The 17,020-nt window shown below is 42.0% G+C and overlaps 1 protein-coding gene across 4 annotated transcripts; it reads right to left on the bottom strand.

Moving 5' to 3' along the window:
* Window positions 1-332: 332 nt before the first annotated feature.
* Window positions 333-16,376, bottom strand: KCTD7 (potassium channel tetramerization domain containing 7). Of its 4 annotated transcripts, none has more exons than XM_072881889.1 (5): window positions 16,264-16,376; window positions 10,895-11,087; window positions 9,931-10,100; window positions 8,056-8,234; window positions 333-7,542 (listed from the first exon to the last, which is right to left on the bottom strand). In XM_072881889.1, exons 2-5 carry the CDS (start codon window positions 11,036-11,038, stop codon window positions 7,166-7,168), a joined length of 870 nt encoding a protein of 289 aa, XP_072737990.1. In that variant the 5' UTR covers window positions 11,039-11,087; window positions 16,264-16,376; the 3' UTR covers window positions 333-7,165. The 4 variants fall into 4 exon arrangements, with proteins under 4 accessions (XP_072737990.1, XP_072737988.1, XP_072737989.1 ...); XM_072881887.1 differs by lacking the exon at window positions 16,264-16,376 and adding an exon at window positions 16,034-16,104; XM_072881888.1 differs by lacking the exon at window positions 16,264-16,376 and adding an exon at window positions 13,832-13,892.
* Between the last annotated feature and the right edge of the window lie 644 nt (window positions 16,377-17,020).

The raw sequence follows: 17,020 nt of genomic DNA, 5'->3' as shown, positions 1-17,020 counted from the left end.
AACACAGCCAGCTAAGCAAATCCAGAAACTTAACTTTCTTTCTGAGCATTGCACAAGCAGGGCCAGCGACAGCCCTTCTCAGGGCTGCTTCACACAAACGGGTGGGTATGGAGGGAAGGAAGCAGAACCGAAACGATCTGATACCAGTCGGTCGCCCTGAGGAGACTGCAGACACTGCGTAAGTGCCATCTGTTAAGGAAGTGATGATGAACAAGTTAGCAGTTGGTGCCGTTAAACAAAGCCTGGGACAGAGACTGGTGGTTTAATTTTCAGGCAGACCAGATTAGCCAGATTCCAACAATTTTCAGTATAACATACTTTTATTGCACAACACAAACTTTATATCCACATTTGTCTTCTATGTATTTTAAATAAAAAACATAGACTATTTATTACCTGAACTGAAAAGCGAAACATAGTAAGAAATAATACGCTACAGTACCCACAGTATTAAACATCACACATCAACTTACTTAAAATAAAACACATTTGGAGATAATTCCAAACCCTGATCATTAGCATCCAGGCTGGATTTTCAAAGGCATTACAGGTTACAATGCATAGACACATACAATTTATAATTCAGCAAAACAAAACCCATTTATAAAAGTCACAGTGAAAGTGTAGGTAAACTTATATTAAGCTTGTGTAAGTAAAACGAGTAAGAACTGCTGTTCTGGAAAGCAATTTCCAGTTAGAAGACTATATACAGAAGATAATAACAGAACATAATTACCCTCTGAAATCTAGCTTATTTGCAGAAAGATAATGAGAGACCAGAGGTTTTTTTCTTTGTTAAATGAAATCATGTTTCCATAGCACAAAACTCAAACTATCCTGGGTCCTCTCTGCTGTGCCTGAACAACCTGAAAACCTTTACAGTTGTTTATCTACAAATAACCAGAGATCAATACAACTCCAGGGTTCAGTAATACCAATCATTACTTAAAGCCAGCAGGGTCTATAAATCATCCAGAGTAAAGCAGTTACTAAATGAAGAAAGTGAACCAAATACCATGTCCCAGAGATTTATAATGAGTTAAGAGACCATCTTTCTACATTCTTTGCTCTTAAGTCTTCTCTTACCTGTCAGGCAGTTGTGTCCCCAACTTATTACTGTGCTTCGCCACGCAGAAAAGAAAGTCCAATGCGTAAGCTGTGGCATAAAGGTCCTCAGACCACTAAACAACCATGCTGAAATTCAAGTGGTGTGACCCCCACAGCCACCTCACTGCTGTATTTCCCAGTGCAATCCACAGCCACTGGAGTTTCCCACCCACTTAACTCAATACATTGCAATACAATGAACTTACACAGAAAACTGAAGAACACAGTCAAGGTTAGCTAGGCTTCCAGACAGGCTGGATCCTCTGCCTGACCTCACATAAATGGTGATGAACGTTCCTCTGCCTCACACAGCACAAGAGTTGGAATAAAACAGAAAGAACACTCTGCAATGCAAACAATCAGCTCTGACATGAGACTTTCCCTGTTGGCACTTCCATCATTTTCCTCATCATGTCACCTGTCCCAGGTCATCTATAAACAAGAATGAGCAGTGAGAATAAAGCTGGGCAGGAAGGCTCCCAGGGGTTGAAAATGCCAAATGAAGCTAGAAAATCATGGCATTTAATTATATCAGGTGTTTTTGGTTGGTTTTTTAAGAAAAAAAGCAAGCCCATGAGAGATGATGCACTTATCCTTCAGCTCATAGCAAGCAATAAACAGGGCCCTCAAACCCCAAAATACAGGTACTTAGCCTGAATACCTATTACTATGAAACAGATGTAAGCCCTTAAAAGAAGTAAGAGGTTATATTTCTTAACAGTCTTTAGAAAAAAATAAAACAGAAGAGTGAAATTAAAGTGATTATGCTATAAATAAGGTTAATTCATTTATTCAGGTATTTTTATTAGTAATAAGATCATCACAGATTCTTTAGCAACTATCGGTCGCTATAGTGTAATATTGAAATAATCCCTTTAGTTTAAAACAGACTAAGTATTCACCTTGCAAACAATTTTGAGGGTGCAGCAGAGAGAAGTAAAACATTTCCTGCACATAGAGTTGCCCATTTTAAAGGTTAGAGAAAGGGGCAAGGACCAAAGGGGAAACCAGTCAGAGTCATTCTCTCACTGTGAATCTTCAGGCTAGACAGCTCATCTCCTTCTGCCTCTTACACATCATCTAACAAACGGAGATGTGGGGGAGTGTGGATCAGGATCTCACTTCGTCTTCCTTCAGAGCTAGTGAGGATTGTCCCTGGGGAAATACACTGCAGAACTAATTCCCTCCCGCTTTCATTTTTGCAAAAACCAGCACATGCTCAGTGCACAGGATACATTTGAAATGGGCTGTATTCAGTTCTGGGGAGCAGTGATCAGCGACCTTACTCAGCTTCAGATTTCACTAGGAAAACCCAGATATACCAAGAACCATAAATAAAAGAACTGGCCAACCTCTCTGTCTTTCACAATACATACACTGGAACAATCTGGCTCGAAATAGATTAGGGTTTAACAAAGCTATTGTTTAGAACAGTTTAAAATATCAACGTCCTTCAGAGTTTGCTGGAATTTTATCACTTCAGTAAAGGCCAGATTATTTGCTTATGCAAATCAGTACCTTTCTCATCTGACAGAAGTCTTTGACTTTTGCCTTCAAGGACTTGTGCTAGCCAGACCCAACCCTGTCACTACTTTGTTTCACTGTTGAAGTGAGAGGCATCTAAGTGGAGCAGAAGAATGGAGACTGCAATTGGATTAACAAGTAGTGATTCTTGTAATGGACTCGTTGAGAATCAAGGAAGATTCTTGATTTTCCTGTAATTGTAACAGCCTTTACTTTTTCATACATTGAACACCTCTGGGATGAGTGATTTTACAAAATGGGGGCAGGGGATATCTAAGGCATAAGCAGGTTTATCAGAAAACCTATGTTTAACTCAATCCTTAACTTTCATGCTAGTTTCAGGAAAGAGTATTACACAACTGAACAACAACAACAAAATCTCAAAAATATTCACATTAACAGATTCAGGTATTTGCATATGTTACATCATGAGGTGTCTCCCAAGCAGACTTCCTAAAACTTAAAAAAAATCCATCAGAAGAGGGTATGCAGAACTTTCTGCTGCCATAACTTACCACTTTTGCTATTCAGGTAACTAAGACCTGAAAACCCCCAAAAACCAAAGAACCCACACCCTCATCAATGCAGAAACTGATCCCTCATTATACGTTTTGGTTAAAATCAGCTTTAAAAAAAAAATAATCCAGCAGTCTCAGAAGAAAACATGCACCACGAGGACGAAAGAGAATTTGCTAATGGCTCAACGGCTTCCCAGATCAAAGATACTAGCACCTTCACTTTCCTCCAAGGAGGATGGAGGTTCGACAATAAGTATTTCAGATTACTATGTAGAGTATTGTGGTATTCAAGTTAAGAAGCCCGCACCAAGTTGAAAAGTTATTTTTAAGGGTTTTTTTAAACTCTTGAAATCAACAGTTATTAAGTGGATACTGCACATAAATACCTTTGCATGTCATTTTTGAGTGCTTTATAAAGACGAGTAGGTATCCTTCCTGTTTTACAAGTGTAAAACAAATGCAGAAACATTTAATGTGCTGTGAAGTTGGGCAAGTCATTTGATATGAGAACCTGATAGTAACACCTCCCTTTGCTTCCTGTTAAAAACCACTAGACTATGCATATATAGAGGAGATGTTAAAAAGATTAGTCTTGTTATGGTTTTGTTCAGACACACAGCAACCTAAAAAAAAAAAAGCTAACAATTCTACTTTTTAAATAACCATCCCTCAACTGTCCCACTATTACTCTCAGTATTCATAAAAAACGGAGTAATCACTGCAATCCAGATATGCAATCTGTGCTTTGAAAATATTTGAGACTTCTTATTTAGGAGAAGAAAAAAAAAAGTTGATTCTAACACACTTGTTTCTGTGTATCAATTTGGAACCAAAAATAGCATGTATCCTGCCTCAGAACACAAAAGAAAAATGTCTTTCCTTCATACTGAATGAGCTAAATGGACTGACATGCATTGTCCTTTTAATAATCTGCAAACACGGTATTCATAGCAACATTATATTGATGACATGAGACCATTTACTGCATGGCCAATTTGTCTATGGCGTCATCTTGCAAACACAGGGTATTTGGGAGCGTGGGGGTGGAAAAGTAGCAATGTAGATGATAAAGTGGCAAAAAAGCTACGCAGAAGCACAGAGAAATAGGTAAGTATGTTCTAGCAAACCTCTGGCCTAGCCAGATATAAAGAAAAGTCCTAAAGAAAAAAAAAAAAAAAAAGCAGTATTACATAGGCATTTAGTTTAACTAGACAATTATAAAGCATTCATGAGATACAAAAACATCACTCATCTTAAACATGGATTTAGTAGATCAGCTACTCACATTTTTGTTGCAAATGCAGAATTTAAAAAATTACGCTATACGCCAAGAAAAGATAAGTCAATAATGTTATATAAACCAGTTATTAGATTATACTCCCCTGACATCCGCCTGCACAACTCTTCTGTTTCTGTCAAAAAATGAATACATATTAGGCAATACCACCATTGTAAACAAAGACTGCTTAGAACAAGTGTAGTCTATAACAATATTGTTAACTTGCACAAATCACAACACAGAATGTATGTGTTTAATGAAAGCGTGTCGGCTCAAATCTGTGTTTTCTTTTTCAATATTGCACTTAACATTTGCTGTCTTCTGGAGGATCTGAAGGATGAAAGCTTCAATTAAGATACAACTGATACAGACCAAGATTTTCATTTTATCTTTTTGGTTAGGTAGCCTTCCTTGCTTATTTAAGCAATAAACAGGAAAAAGTTATAAAGTATCAGTGTGTGCATATTAAGAAATAGCAAATGTGATCGAAACAGGAATTTTGTCATCATAGCTTCTCTAGAATAACAGCGGAAAAATTCTTAAAGCCAAACCAAAAAAACATACTGTTAAATCAGACTGTGTTCCATTTCTGTAAGTAGTGCTGAAGTTCAAACCAGAGTTATGTTCTATGTAAATATGCATATGGGAAGTGGCAAAAAACACCGAATAACCCAGTAAAACTGCAATTCTTATTGCAGTCTCTAAATAAACTGATGCTGAAAACCCTGAACTTAAATGTCTGAAGTGTACAAGCAGCCAAAACTTTGTGAGCCTCAGCTTTAAGATCTTACATCAATTTATTAGAAATTGTGGTTTGCAGTTTAAGATTCCTTGGAAAAAAAAAACAAACATGAAGCCAGCAGAGTAGTGAAGAAACCATGCAAGCTTCCTCTTATTTTAGGGAAACTTCACTAGTCTCAGTTTGATTGTTAATTTGGGTTGTCAACACAAGTACAACAACTTGTAACACAGAGGCCAACATTTAAGAAAATTTAAATGAACTTAAAATAAGATCTAAATGCACATAATTTCCTCCTTCCCCCCACTTCAAAATTTAAGCTCTGGACTTGAAACTCAGCACTTGACAATGATCCTCTGTAAGTAAACGTTTGAAAAGAGACCATTAGAGCTATATGTCCCCACCTCAGAGAGACAATTTACTAAAGATTCCTAAATTAAATACATAAAAGTGTGACAACACAAACAATTTGCCCTTTTTTGCAAGACAATTTGATCACAAAGTTCTTAGAATTATTCTAAAAGTTACCCCAGGTAACTGAGAATTTTGATTGTTGTAATTAACACATTTCTTAAATGTTTTGGTCAAAACATTTAATTACGCAATATTCTTGGATTAACTAATCCCATGGAATGCAATATGCAACCATTTACTTTCTATCTCTCCTTAAGATTATTTTGAGGCCACTTCAAGTGGGGTCTTTTAGAAAAATACTTGAGTTTTCTGTACCTCACAAAACAGTAATATCTTCAGATGTTTAGATCTACCTTTCAGTTTGGGACATAAAGTAATTCAATTTCGGGATGTGGTTACTAATGTCAGAAGTGCAACAATTACCTTCTGAAAAGAATATGATTCTGCAATGGCTGCCTCTTTCAGTGTGGCAAGAAATTTACTGCCCAGATATACTGGTTTATAATTGGAGAAATATCTGAATATGAAAGTTGAATTTTTTTTTCCTGATATTAAACCAGGAAGGGTCAACAAGACCGTTAAAAATGAGACTTAGTTGTCTGAAGAAGGCGAGGTGAAGGAAGCACTTGTCTAGTATCATCATTTGACTCTAACTCTAGAACAAAGTTTACTATCACAGAATGTAAAAAGAGTCAGTAATAAAATAATATACATTAAATATTCCTCTTACTTCTGCTAACAGGAACATACATACAGGGTTTTCTCATTTACCAAAAGCCTTTGTAAATGACCTGGTTCTATAGAGCTTCTTTTTTTGTAGATACTGTAAACATTTAGAATTTCTAAGGCTAAAAACAGGCACAAGTCTTCCATGAACAGTTATTATTCCTAAAAGCATTAAGGAATATATTCCAAATCTGCTATTCCTTTTTATAACAATGGAAATAATTGAAATATAACATTATAATTCACAATGCATCTTCTTAATTAAAAAAGAAATATAGCTTAATCATGACAACAATTAATAATATATAGGGAATACTCCTATTTTTTTTAAATTATCTATTACATCAAAATTACATTTCCAGAATCTTTGTGCTGGGTGTTACTCAATTTTATAAGGTGGTAAGTTTAAGTAGTGACTAAAACATTTCTAAGAGGGTAAAATTCAACCACGTTACGTCAGCATTATTAGCACCCCGGCTTTATAATAATGCAGGCGAGATCTGCAGTATCCATTTTGCAGACCATGATACTAAAGCCACACAGTAGGTGGCACCTTTTTAAAAGATGTTAGACGCTCCTCTCCATAATTTCCATGAGGTGATTTTGTTTTGTGCCTCGTTAAGGTACCTGAGCCAACAGTCTTGTTTCAGGCTGGTTTTTCAAGATTTCAGAGGTTTTTCAACCTCTGTAACAGGTTCCCTTTTGCTGAGCAGCTAAGCATTAGCCAACATTTCGGCAGGCTGATTCCAATACATGTTAGCAGCAATGCATTTCCAGAGACACGTTGCAAAAATATTAAAAGCAATTGTCGTCTAGAAGTCCTTTCATTCCCTGCACCACCATTCTGGACAAAATAACTCACCACCAAGTAATCTTGAATTCATAGATAGGACGCTTGCAATAATAGTGATTTATCAGGTGTTTATCGCACACACCAATACACTGATGATCCACAGTTATCCCTCTATCAGACAGGTCTGTCACAATACAGTGCAGAAGATCATATACATCAGCTACAGCCTCCCAGGGGCCAAAAGATACATCTACTTCACAATGATGTTCAAATAGCTTTGTCTCACTTTCACTCCTTTCAAAACGTAAAGAATTGAAATGTGGGCATTCATAGGGAGTGATGGGCATCTCTTCTTTGAAGACACAGACCTTCAATTTTGCAAATCTTGCTTTTCTTTGCATAGCTCTAAGCTTAGCTATTTCGATTATCCGTTCCAAATGATCTAAAAAAAAAAAAAGTTTAAAATAACAATGAAGCACCTAGTAGAAGAAAACAAATGCAATTATTTAATGTGAAACATATTACTGCAGTGTTGAAAAAGTTATTCTTAACATAATATTAGCAGCAATGGGAAGCTGCAGGTAGGTAGAAATATAGTAATTGAATCAATCTCAGTTATCTTGTGAACCTGGTGTCCCTACTATATGCCCAAATTTATTCAATTGCAGGTCCTAACAGAACAAATGAGGCAGAGAAACCTTCTCATTTAATAAGCCTTGCATGTTATGGCCTAGATCTTGCTCCCTTTTAAGACAACATAAAAATCCACATCCTTGGATACAGCAGGAACAAATCTGACATGGAGACCTCAAAGATCTAAAGAGCGTGAAAGGTACATAATAAACTTCTCAAATACAATGGAATTTGTTTGAAAGCTGAAAGCAGACCTGAAAGCACCATGTATACTACTTGAATCACACTAGAAGAAACAGTCAATACTACTTTGTTTATTTACCTTTGTAATATGGCATTAGGCCCAGGAAAGCTTGTCTAACTTTTTCTCCTTTAAGAGGCTGGATATCCTCTAGATTGTCTAGCAATGGTCCTATGGAATAATACTGAGCTTCCTTGTAAACTGACCTCACTCGTTCTCTTGGTGGCAGGTCACCAGATCGTAGAAAGTTAAGTATGTCTCTAAAAAAAAAAAGGGGGGGGGGGCAAAAATACTATTAAGTAACAAGTTTCCACCAGAACTGCTGCAGGTGGGAAAGGAGAGAAAACACTGGATATTCATTGTTTATTCTATTGAGATAGAAATCCTTACACTTAAGACAGTAACTGAAATAAATGCGAGTCATATTTCCAACATATGTTTTTAAAAGCATTTGCCATGTTCAAGTTTCCAGGTCATCATTTCACATTTTGCCTCTGTTAATGTCAAAACTCATTCAAAAAAATACCATCCTATTTTAAACAAAAAGTTAAAGGTGGAGTAAGCGCTTAAGATAGAAGAGGACACAGTATTCCATGGGAAAGAGATTGTAGTCACTGTATTTCAAATTTAGGTCTGTGACAAAATAATCTTTTCTATTTTCCTGGAGAATCATATGCATGGACATTTTATCCCACACAGAACCAGGATTCTAGCTGAATGGATAGTATATTTGCAAAGGAGGTGTTCTCTTCACAGGATCAGTGTCATATACACTTGTAGTACATATAATATTATTATTATTACTAATAATAAAGAGAGAGAACATTTCTTTGTAGTTCTGAAAACACTGTTAAGCTACCAGAGTTTTAACAAGAAGAGAAATCCCTTTATAAGCATTAACCAACAAAATTATTACTGACCATATCAAATAAAACAAGCATTACTGCAATCTTCATTAGAATGTCAACAAACACAGCACGTGCTAACTTGGCTCTCTGTTCCAGCTATATTTTCAATTCAGATTGATAAAACCACAAATAAACTGATTTTCCAACAAAGTGGCAGGCACTTCCAAATTGCCAAATGTAAAGAAACAATTATTTTCCAATAAATATAGTGGCTTAATCTACTTCTGTCCCAGATTATGGTACAATCCAGATGTGCTTTGAAAATAATGCAATCCTTCTCTGTTGAAGAGATTAATGAAATGTCTACAAAGGAGAAACAAAAAATGTAAGTTAAATTGCAAAGTGTGCTTTGGGCGAAGACCATGAACCCATGAACACTGCTTACCTTTTCTAGCAATCTTACACCAATTCAAACAGAACATTAGTAAGATCATGGTTAGTTTAATTAAAAATAAAACAAGAGCTAAACACATAACAAGGAATCCTGAAAGTCAAGGAATATGGCACTACCAGCAAAAACAATTTAAAAAAAAAAATTCTCTGAGGCTTGTGCTTTTTTACCATTACTTTATATCCTGTTTAAACACTGAAAACATCATACTTGCAACTGTTTAAGAAACCTAGATGCATTCCTTCCACTCCCTCTTTATCATAAATACTGTAGTATCAACTAAAAATGCAGTGTTGTGCAGAAGAGCTTCCTATGAAAAGCAATGCCAAATACAATTTTTTAAAACACCAAAACAACTTGATACCTTGAAAGGAGGGACTCTAGAGCAGACAATGCACAAATACAAAACATTACTTGTTTTTCTTTTCCCATTGTGAAACTTAAGCCCTAAAGAATAAAAAAAAAAGGTTTTTAATTGCAATATACTCTTCTCTTGAGATGTTTTGAAGGTGTGGATGCCAGCCAGTCACATTTACCTACTACAGAAATATGATTTAACTAGAAGGGGAAAAAAAAAAGTTAAAACTTACTTTTCTTTAAAAATAATTTTCTTCAGTAACAACTTTTAAAGTATACTACTGAGGACACTACACATACCCAAAGTAGGTTCCATCTCTGTCAATAAAGTATCTGCCTTCAGCATCTGTTGGAATATAGTGTCTTCCACTGAACATAGCCGCCAACATTGTGTCCTCGTAACGTCTCAGTGTTGACAGTCTTGTTGTAAAATACATGCCTCCTACGTTTAGTGGAACAACTTCTGGAAACTGCAAAAGCAATCACATCATCAGAAATGAGCCTCTAGTCCTTTGCAGACATGTTCAGGCCAAAAGGATTACAAATTGTAGAAGACACACCAGACAGTCTTTGCCACTGTGACATAATTTGGTCTGACAAATGCTTCTTTCCTGGCCTGTTGGCACAAAACAGTGAGGCTCAAGGGTTAATACCTTGAATACTTTGGCCGGCTTCTAGGTGTAACCAGTGAATGCTTTCATTTTAGCTGGAAATCTGAAACAGGAGTAATTACTCAGCTTTAAAACCAGATATTCATTAAAAGCATGAATGCCTCTACTTGGCTCTTTTAGGGAAAGAAAAAACAAAACAAACACCCCCCCGCCTCCCCTTCCATACACACACATTAAAAAAAAAGGTAGGGAATCTCAGGCCAACCTTGGGACTGGCACTCAGTTGCTACTCTACTGGTTCCTTTACGCTACTATACCCTGCTACACCATACTATACACTGAAAAAAACAGTGATTCTGTATTACATTAGGTTTACAGCAGGCCTAAAGTCTTAGTATCACACCTTAAGATGCCTCAGTACCAGAAGAAAAACTTACTTGTATTTGTCAACTCCAAACATGGATGGAAATTCTGAGTAATGCTGCCAAGCTACTGAAGAGACTTAGGTTTATTCAACCATTTAGCTACTAATGGAAACTGAACTGGGTATCCACAAATACTCCAACAAAGAAATCCTGAATTCTTTGGCACCTGAGCGGTATGTGCTGCAATCACTGGACCTCATCAGATGAACAGTACCAGAGAGCTCTTACCTGCTGAGGCAGCAGAGGTAGTGCTTGTCCTGCCTGGGTTGCAGTAGGAGTGGCTGGCTCTTGGAAATCATCCTCTGCATCTGAGCTCGACATGGCATCATCCGGGTTTCCACTCACTTTGTTCTGCCCTGTAACTACCACCATCCCTCTGGCTCTCGCAAGCAGGTCTGCTGGGCAGGCAGCCGTGGCAGTGCTAAACGAGAAACAAGACCCCAATTACCGAGGCACTCTCCCCACCAGCTGCAGCAGATCACGTGGCAGGCACGGCACGGCACTCCCCGGCTTTACACCGGTAATTTACAATGGCACTGGTATTACTGGGAGTGAATCACAGCCAGGATGACTCCCGCGCTGAGGAACAACCGCGCAGAGGGCCGGCTCTGCGGGACCGCAGCTGGCGGAGCCCTGCCCAGCTCCCGCAGCCCCGCAGCCCCTGCCGCTGCCTGGGTAAGAGACCGGCGCCCATTGGCTGCGCCGCGCCGGCCGCGGTTGGCTGCGCCACGCGTGTGCAGCACGCGGCCATTCGCCGGCAGCAGCGGGGGGCGCCGCTACCGCCCGCCCACGGCAGCGCCCCGAGCCGCGGGCCCGGCCCCGCCCCGCCCCGCCCCGGCCGCCGCCCGGCCCCCGCCGCCGGCCCGGCCCCCCGCTGCCGGGCGCTGCCAGCCCGGCCCCCGCGGCCAGCCCGGCCCCCGCCGCCGCCGAGCCCGGCCCCCGGCTTCCAGCCCGGCCCCCCGCTGCCGGGGGCTGCCAGCCCGGCCCCCGCCGCCGCCGAGCCCGGCCCCCGCCGCCGCCGAGCCCGGCCCCCGGCTTCCAGCCCGGCCCCCCGCTGCCGGGGGCTGCCAGCCCGGCCCCCGCGGCCAGCCCGGCCCCCGCCGCCGCCGAGCCCGGCCCCCGGCTGCCAGCCCGGCCCCCGCTGCCGGGGGCTGCCAGCCCGGCCCCCGCGGCCAGCCCGGCCCCCGCCGCCGCCGAGCCCGGCCCCCGGCTGCCAGCCCGGCCCCCGCTGTCACCTCCGGCGGCAGCAGCGCGTCGGCCCCTGCTACGGGCAATGACCGGCACCGGCGCTCTCTTCGGTGCTAGCATTTCCCGTGAAATGCCAAAACTGAGCTTTCTAAGCAGACAGAGAAAACAGACCTTTGCCTGCCCTACACAAGGGCGCGCGTCTGAGACGCGCCTATCTACCTCCTCGTATTACCTCGTGCGTTTACTGCCAATTATCCTTTTCCTTTCCTGCACAGAAAAAAATGCATAGCAACGCCAACTACGATGCTTTCACAGCCCATCTTCAACCAGCAGACCGGACGGACTAACAATAAGCTGCTTCGATTAAGCTTCAATTCAAATAAGCTTCAATTATTATAAAGATAATAATTGAAAGAGCAGAGTAGGGAAGACTGGAAACCCTGCTGTCTCTTTACACTGCATTCTTAGCAAAAAGTACCTCTGTTTCCAAGATTGCTGCGGTGTCTCCAGCGGCATCACAACATCCTAACAAAGACATGATACTACTGGAGGCTTTATCTAGCTCTCTAACCCTGCAAGCTCCTTCTCTCAAATCACTATAAAATGTAAAAAGAGAAGGAATAGTTGCACAAGCACATCTGGTACATTTATTTATTGACTAAGCAGGTGTTTCATAAAGGTTGCTTCCAATCAAAATCAACAAGCAGAAGTGACATAAAATTTTAAGAGCCCTGATTAATTATTCTGCCTTACTAATTCTGCTAATACAGTCATTGCGCACATCGTCAGGCTGTCTGTAGATCTCAGCTCTTAAAGGAAACGCTGCAAGTTCAAAATGAACCCAGACAGAACTGGGATGCTCCTGGTCAAAGCAGATACTCTTTAGAGAGCTGATCAGATCAAAACCTCCACATTCTGTGGGACTGTACATAGTCTTCTTTCACCAAAATTTGGAGGTAAATTCCAGATCCTGTTTAACACCCTCGTAAACCTAGATAAGTAGGTACCGTCAAGTTCCAAAAATGTCTTTTTAAACTGCAGCTTGTTAAGAGGTTTGTCTCAGCTCAAGAAAGGTATTTAATTTCCCTTCTCTACAGTTCAAAAGATGGACTTCCACTTCATAATCATTTTTCCACCACAGTACAATGCACAGGCAGGTAAATAAGGATGGAAGGGCTCCTCTATGTCCACACACTATTAACAATTTTAATATTTGTCCTGAAACAACGTTTATTCTGACATCACCAATTATCAAAACAAGTCAACTATGCCTCACAGATAAAACAACATATACAACATAAATGAAAGATTATTTTGGTAGGGACTCCTTTAAGGAGGTAAACAAATTATCATCAAGAAACAGCTTGCAGAAGCTTAATTTATAAGATGCATAGTCAAAATTGAGCGTGAACCTGTACTTACCGTGAATGTATTATTTATAATGCTGCTACCTGACACCAGTGCTTTGACTGCTATATTTCCAGTTCTCTTAAGACTATTCAAAAGAACTCAAGACTGACCAAAAATGTGATCTTTAATTGCCTACATTTTTCAAGGATGTCCCACAGATTTCACGTAAATGGAGCGCACTCTGAATAAACAATATTCAGCTCCATTCAGTATATCGGAATCATGGACCACAGAACGTGTTTTGGGTAAGTTCATCCATTTGGCACTGTACCAAAAAGGTCCTCTTTCCCAACAGAAGTAGAGGTTTGAGAAAAAGGAATTCTCCTTCCTCTTTCATAATCCTCCTTCAACGTGACACCAAGGTTTAGGAAAAAAACATGAGAGAGCATACGTTAATTATGTTACACCCATGAGTAATAACCTTCTTTGCTCTTGGAACATTCACACAAAACAATCTCCTAAATAGTGAGGTTTAGCGTACAAGATCTCAGCCCATAATTAGTCCAGAATTTCAAGAATAAGATCAGTGGCAGTAAGATGAAGAGACTGATCATTGACAAGTTTAACCTGGTTTTTGACGTTCATTAAAAGGTAAGTGAAGTTCCCCTCTAGGTTTGCTTCACTTCCTGTTCATCCACGGACACGGAGTAGTGGAACAGCAGCAGTATGCTGACTGGAACAGAGAGTCTTCCTAAAAGAGAAACATAAGCTAATCACTGGTCAGTTTTCTGACATACAATCTTCTGCATTTTGGGTCTCTGCATTTCGGTTCTCTTCATTTCATGAGGAACATGCATCCATCTGAGTATCCTTCTTGCCACTTCAAGCATGCACAATAATTAGTATTAACTAGGCACAAAAATATTTCTCTGTTAAATATCTCATTAGAGTTACAGGGTTTGTTTTGTTTCTTTAAACTAAGTAAATGCATCCATTTAACTTTCAAATATGTCCAGGTCCAGATCAGCAGATAATTAATGACAAAATATCACCAACAAACAAAATGATGACTAAATAGAATATTTAATTGAACCATATGTCAGCACCATCCAACTCTACCAGAAATACCTCCTTCCAGTTTACAAGCTTCCTGTCATTTAAGTGGCAGAGATTACCTCCCAGAGCTTTGTTATCAACAGCTCAGATACTGTCTCACATACACACACCAAAGAAAGCTTACTAAATGAACTGGACCTGCAAGTTTTGCTTCATTCCCTAGGGAGTGATAGCAACCCTAGAGCTGCATTGAGTTTTACTTGATGCTAAGATTCAAAAAAGCTTTTCAAGGCTCTGCTGTTCCCTCAACTTCTTCGTATCTGTTTAAACAACTTTCTCTTAAATATCTTCTGAGGTTACACCGGAGTTGGGAAAGTTACATGCCTATAAAAAAGTGACATAATGATTACATGGTCAAAGTCTTTTTCATCAAAGTACTGATGTATTAATCCATCATAGGAAACCTACACAAACTGCTATTCAAAGCTAACTCATTGGAATGTGCTTGTTTTGGGGAGATACCAACCAGATTGTTAGGAAGGCTCTCCCTTTTTCAAGAGAAACTGAGTCCCTGCGAGGACGCAGAATGAGACGTCACTTAGCAGTCTCTCCATAGCATTCTTCAAGAGACTCACATGATCAAAGGTTTGTGTGAACAAAGCGGGAAAAGACACGATATCCAGTTAATTCTAATGAATCTGCATCAGAATAGTGAAGAAAGGTCCTGAAAAAGGGCAGGGATCCCTGAGCTGCAGTAAACTGTATTATATATTTGACTGTAAAATTCTGGACGTACTCAACATCTCTAGTCATTAGCAAAAGACAACACAGAGTATGATGAAGAGATACTGTAACTTAACTTTTGCATCAGAGAGCAAAGACACACTGTATGGGAGGATACGATGGGATGCTTCATCACCAGTGACCTTCTTGGGTAGGAACAGGACGGCGGGGAGGCCTAACTGGAGGCTGCCGAACGACCAGCAGATAAAGGCTGCTCGGGCTGTACGCGCTGCTTGCAGCAACTGCTGCCTTACACAGAATTTCACAGCACGGACAAGCTGTTATGAGCTTGAAGCAGCTTTCCAGTTTCACCACCGCGAGGTGTAGAGGCATCATCCCATTTGTGGACAGGGCAGCACAGTCCCAAGAGAGCTCAGAAACTGAGCCAGATGTGTGGGTAAGCCACGTGTCCAGCAAATTAAGTATTAATTAGGTACTTAAATATTAACTGTCGCTTAGCGCCTTGCTAGGTCCTTCTAAACAACCTAAACGTTAACAGAGTTCACCAGAAAGCGCCTGCAGATGCGGGAGCTGTGACAGGCCCAGGCCGAGGTCCCGCCGTTACCCCGCCCGGCGGTTAGGCGGCGGCCGCAGGCAGGGCAGCAGCTCCCCGCTCCCCCAGCCGTCACCGGCAACTGCCGCTCTCCAAGCGCTTCACTGACACCCTCCGGTTCCCCGGCCCGGGCCCGGGCAGCGCCTCGGCCCGGCGCCGCGGGGCGCTTTCCCGCCCCTCACCTGACAGGCTGCCGCCGGTCGCTTAACGGTGCCGCCGCCGCCGCCGCCGCGCCCCCGGCCGCGCTCATGCCCCCTGCCGGGCCGCGGGGGAACCACCTGCCGCCGCGTCTTCCGCGCCCAGCCCGGCGCCGCGCCGCCCGCCCGCCGCCACATCTGCCGCAGGAGGGAGAAGGGCCGGCACCGGGGCGGCACTCGCTGCCCCGCCGCCCAGGAGAGGAGCGGGCCCGCCCGCCCGCACCTGCTGCCCGCCCTCACCTGCTGCTCGCCCGCCCGCGGCGGCGCCTCCGGAGGGGGGCGCGAGAGCGGCCGCCGCGCCCCCGCGTCACGTAGGGCCCATCCGGGTCCCGCGCGGGCGGAGCCGCCGAGGCGGGGACGGGGACGGGGACGGGGACCCCCCCCCAAGCACGCCTGGGTCTTGTCTTGGTTTTTCCCTCATTTCTGCTCATCGCTGAGGGGACGCGCCCCATAACTCCTCAGTTAATTACCGCTCCGTTAGGGAAACGCTTGCGCTGGCACCTCGCTCTCCCTCCACCGCGGGCAGGCAGCCGCCGGGGCCGGGGCCGCCGGCCGGTCCCTGCCGCCCCAGGCAGCCGCGGGGCCGGGGTGAGGAGGTGGTGTGTCAGCGGCCAGCGTTTTCCAGGGAGAAAGCGAGGGGTGGCACTTCCCTGCGTTGTCACTAGGGGATGCTCCGGGTTTACTTTTGCAAAGAACCGTATTTGGTACGGATTTACCAAATCCGTACCAAACTGTAAAATTAATTTGTTTCCTGAAGGAAACGTCGTTCATTCACTGGTTTTACAAATACATGTTAATGATTTCAAGATGGAGTTCTAGCAACAAAAGAAACGGGGGAAAACCAAAACCGTTTCAAATCTCAAGAGGCAGAATTTGTAGAAGCACAAGCATTTTAGAAAGAACTCTTCTAAAATCAGTGGAGAAGGCTGAGGCCGCTTTCCGTATGCCAAGAACCACTGAGATGAGCAGAAAATGAGACACAAAAACCATCCCAAAAACCCCTTACTTGAATAATCATGTTCCACACTGACTGACATGCTCAAAGCTTTAGGATACAACTTTCACAGCAGGGTTTTCAGAAGCAGTTTCATCCCAGCAGCACCTGTCTGAACACAATTGCTTTTGAGGAACAAATTCAAGAGGTTAAAAATTACCTACTTTTCCCCGCAGTAAACAAATCTCATGTTACGCTTTTATACCTCTCAGTAGGATACTCTAATTTACTTT

Source organism: Ciconia boyciana, chromosome 17 (genome assembly GCF_034638445.1).
Source record: "Ciconia boyciana chromosome 17, ASM3463844v1, whole genome shotgun sequence".
Taxonomy (NCBI): domain Eukaryota; kingdom Metazoa; phylum Chordata; class Aves; order Ciconiiformes; family Ciconiidae; genus Ciconia; species Ciconia boyciana.
This window is presented reverse-complemented; position numbering and strand designations above follow the sequence as displayed.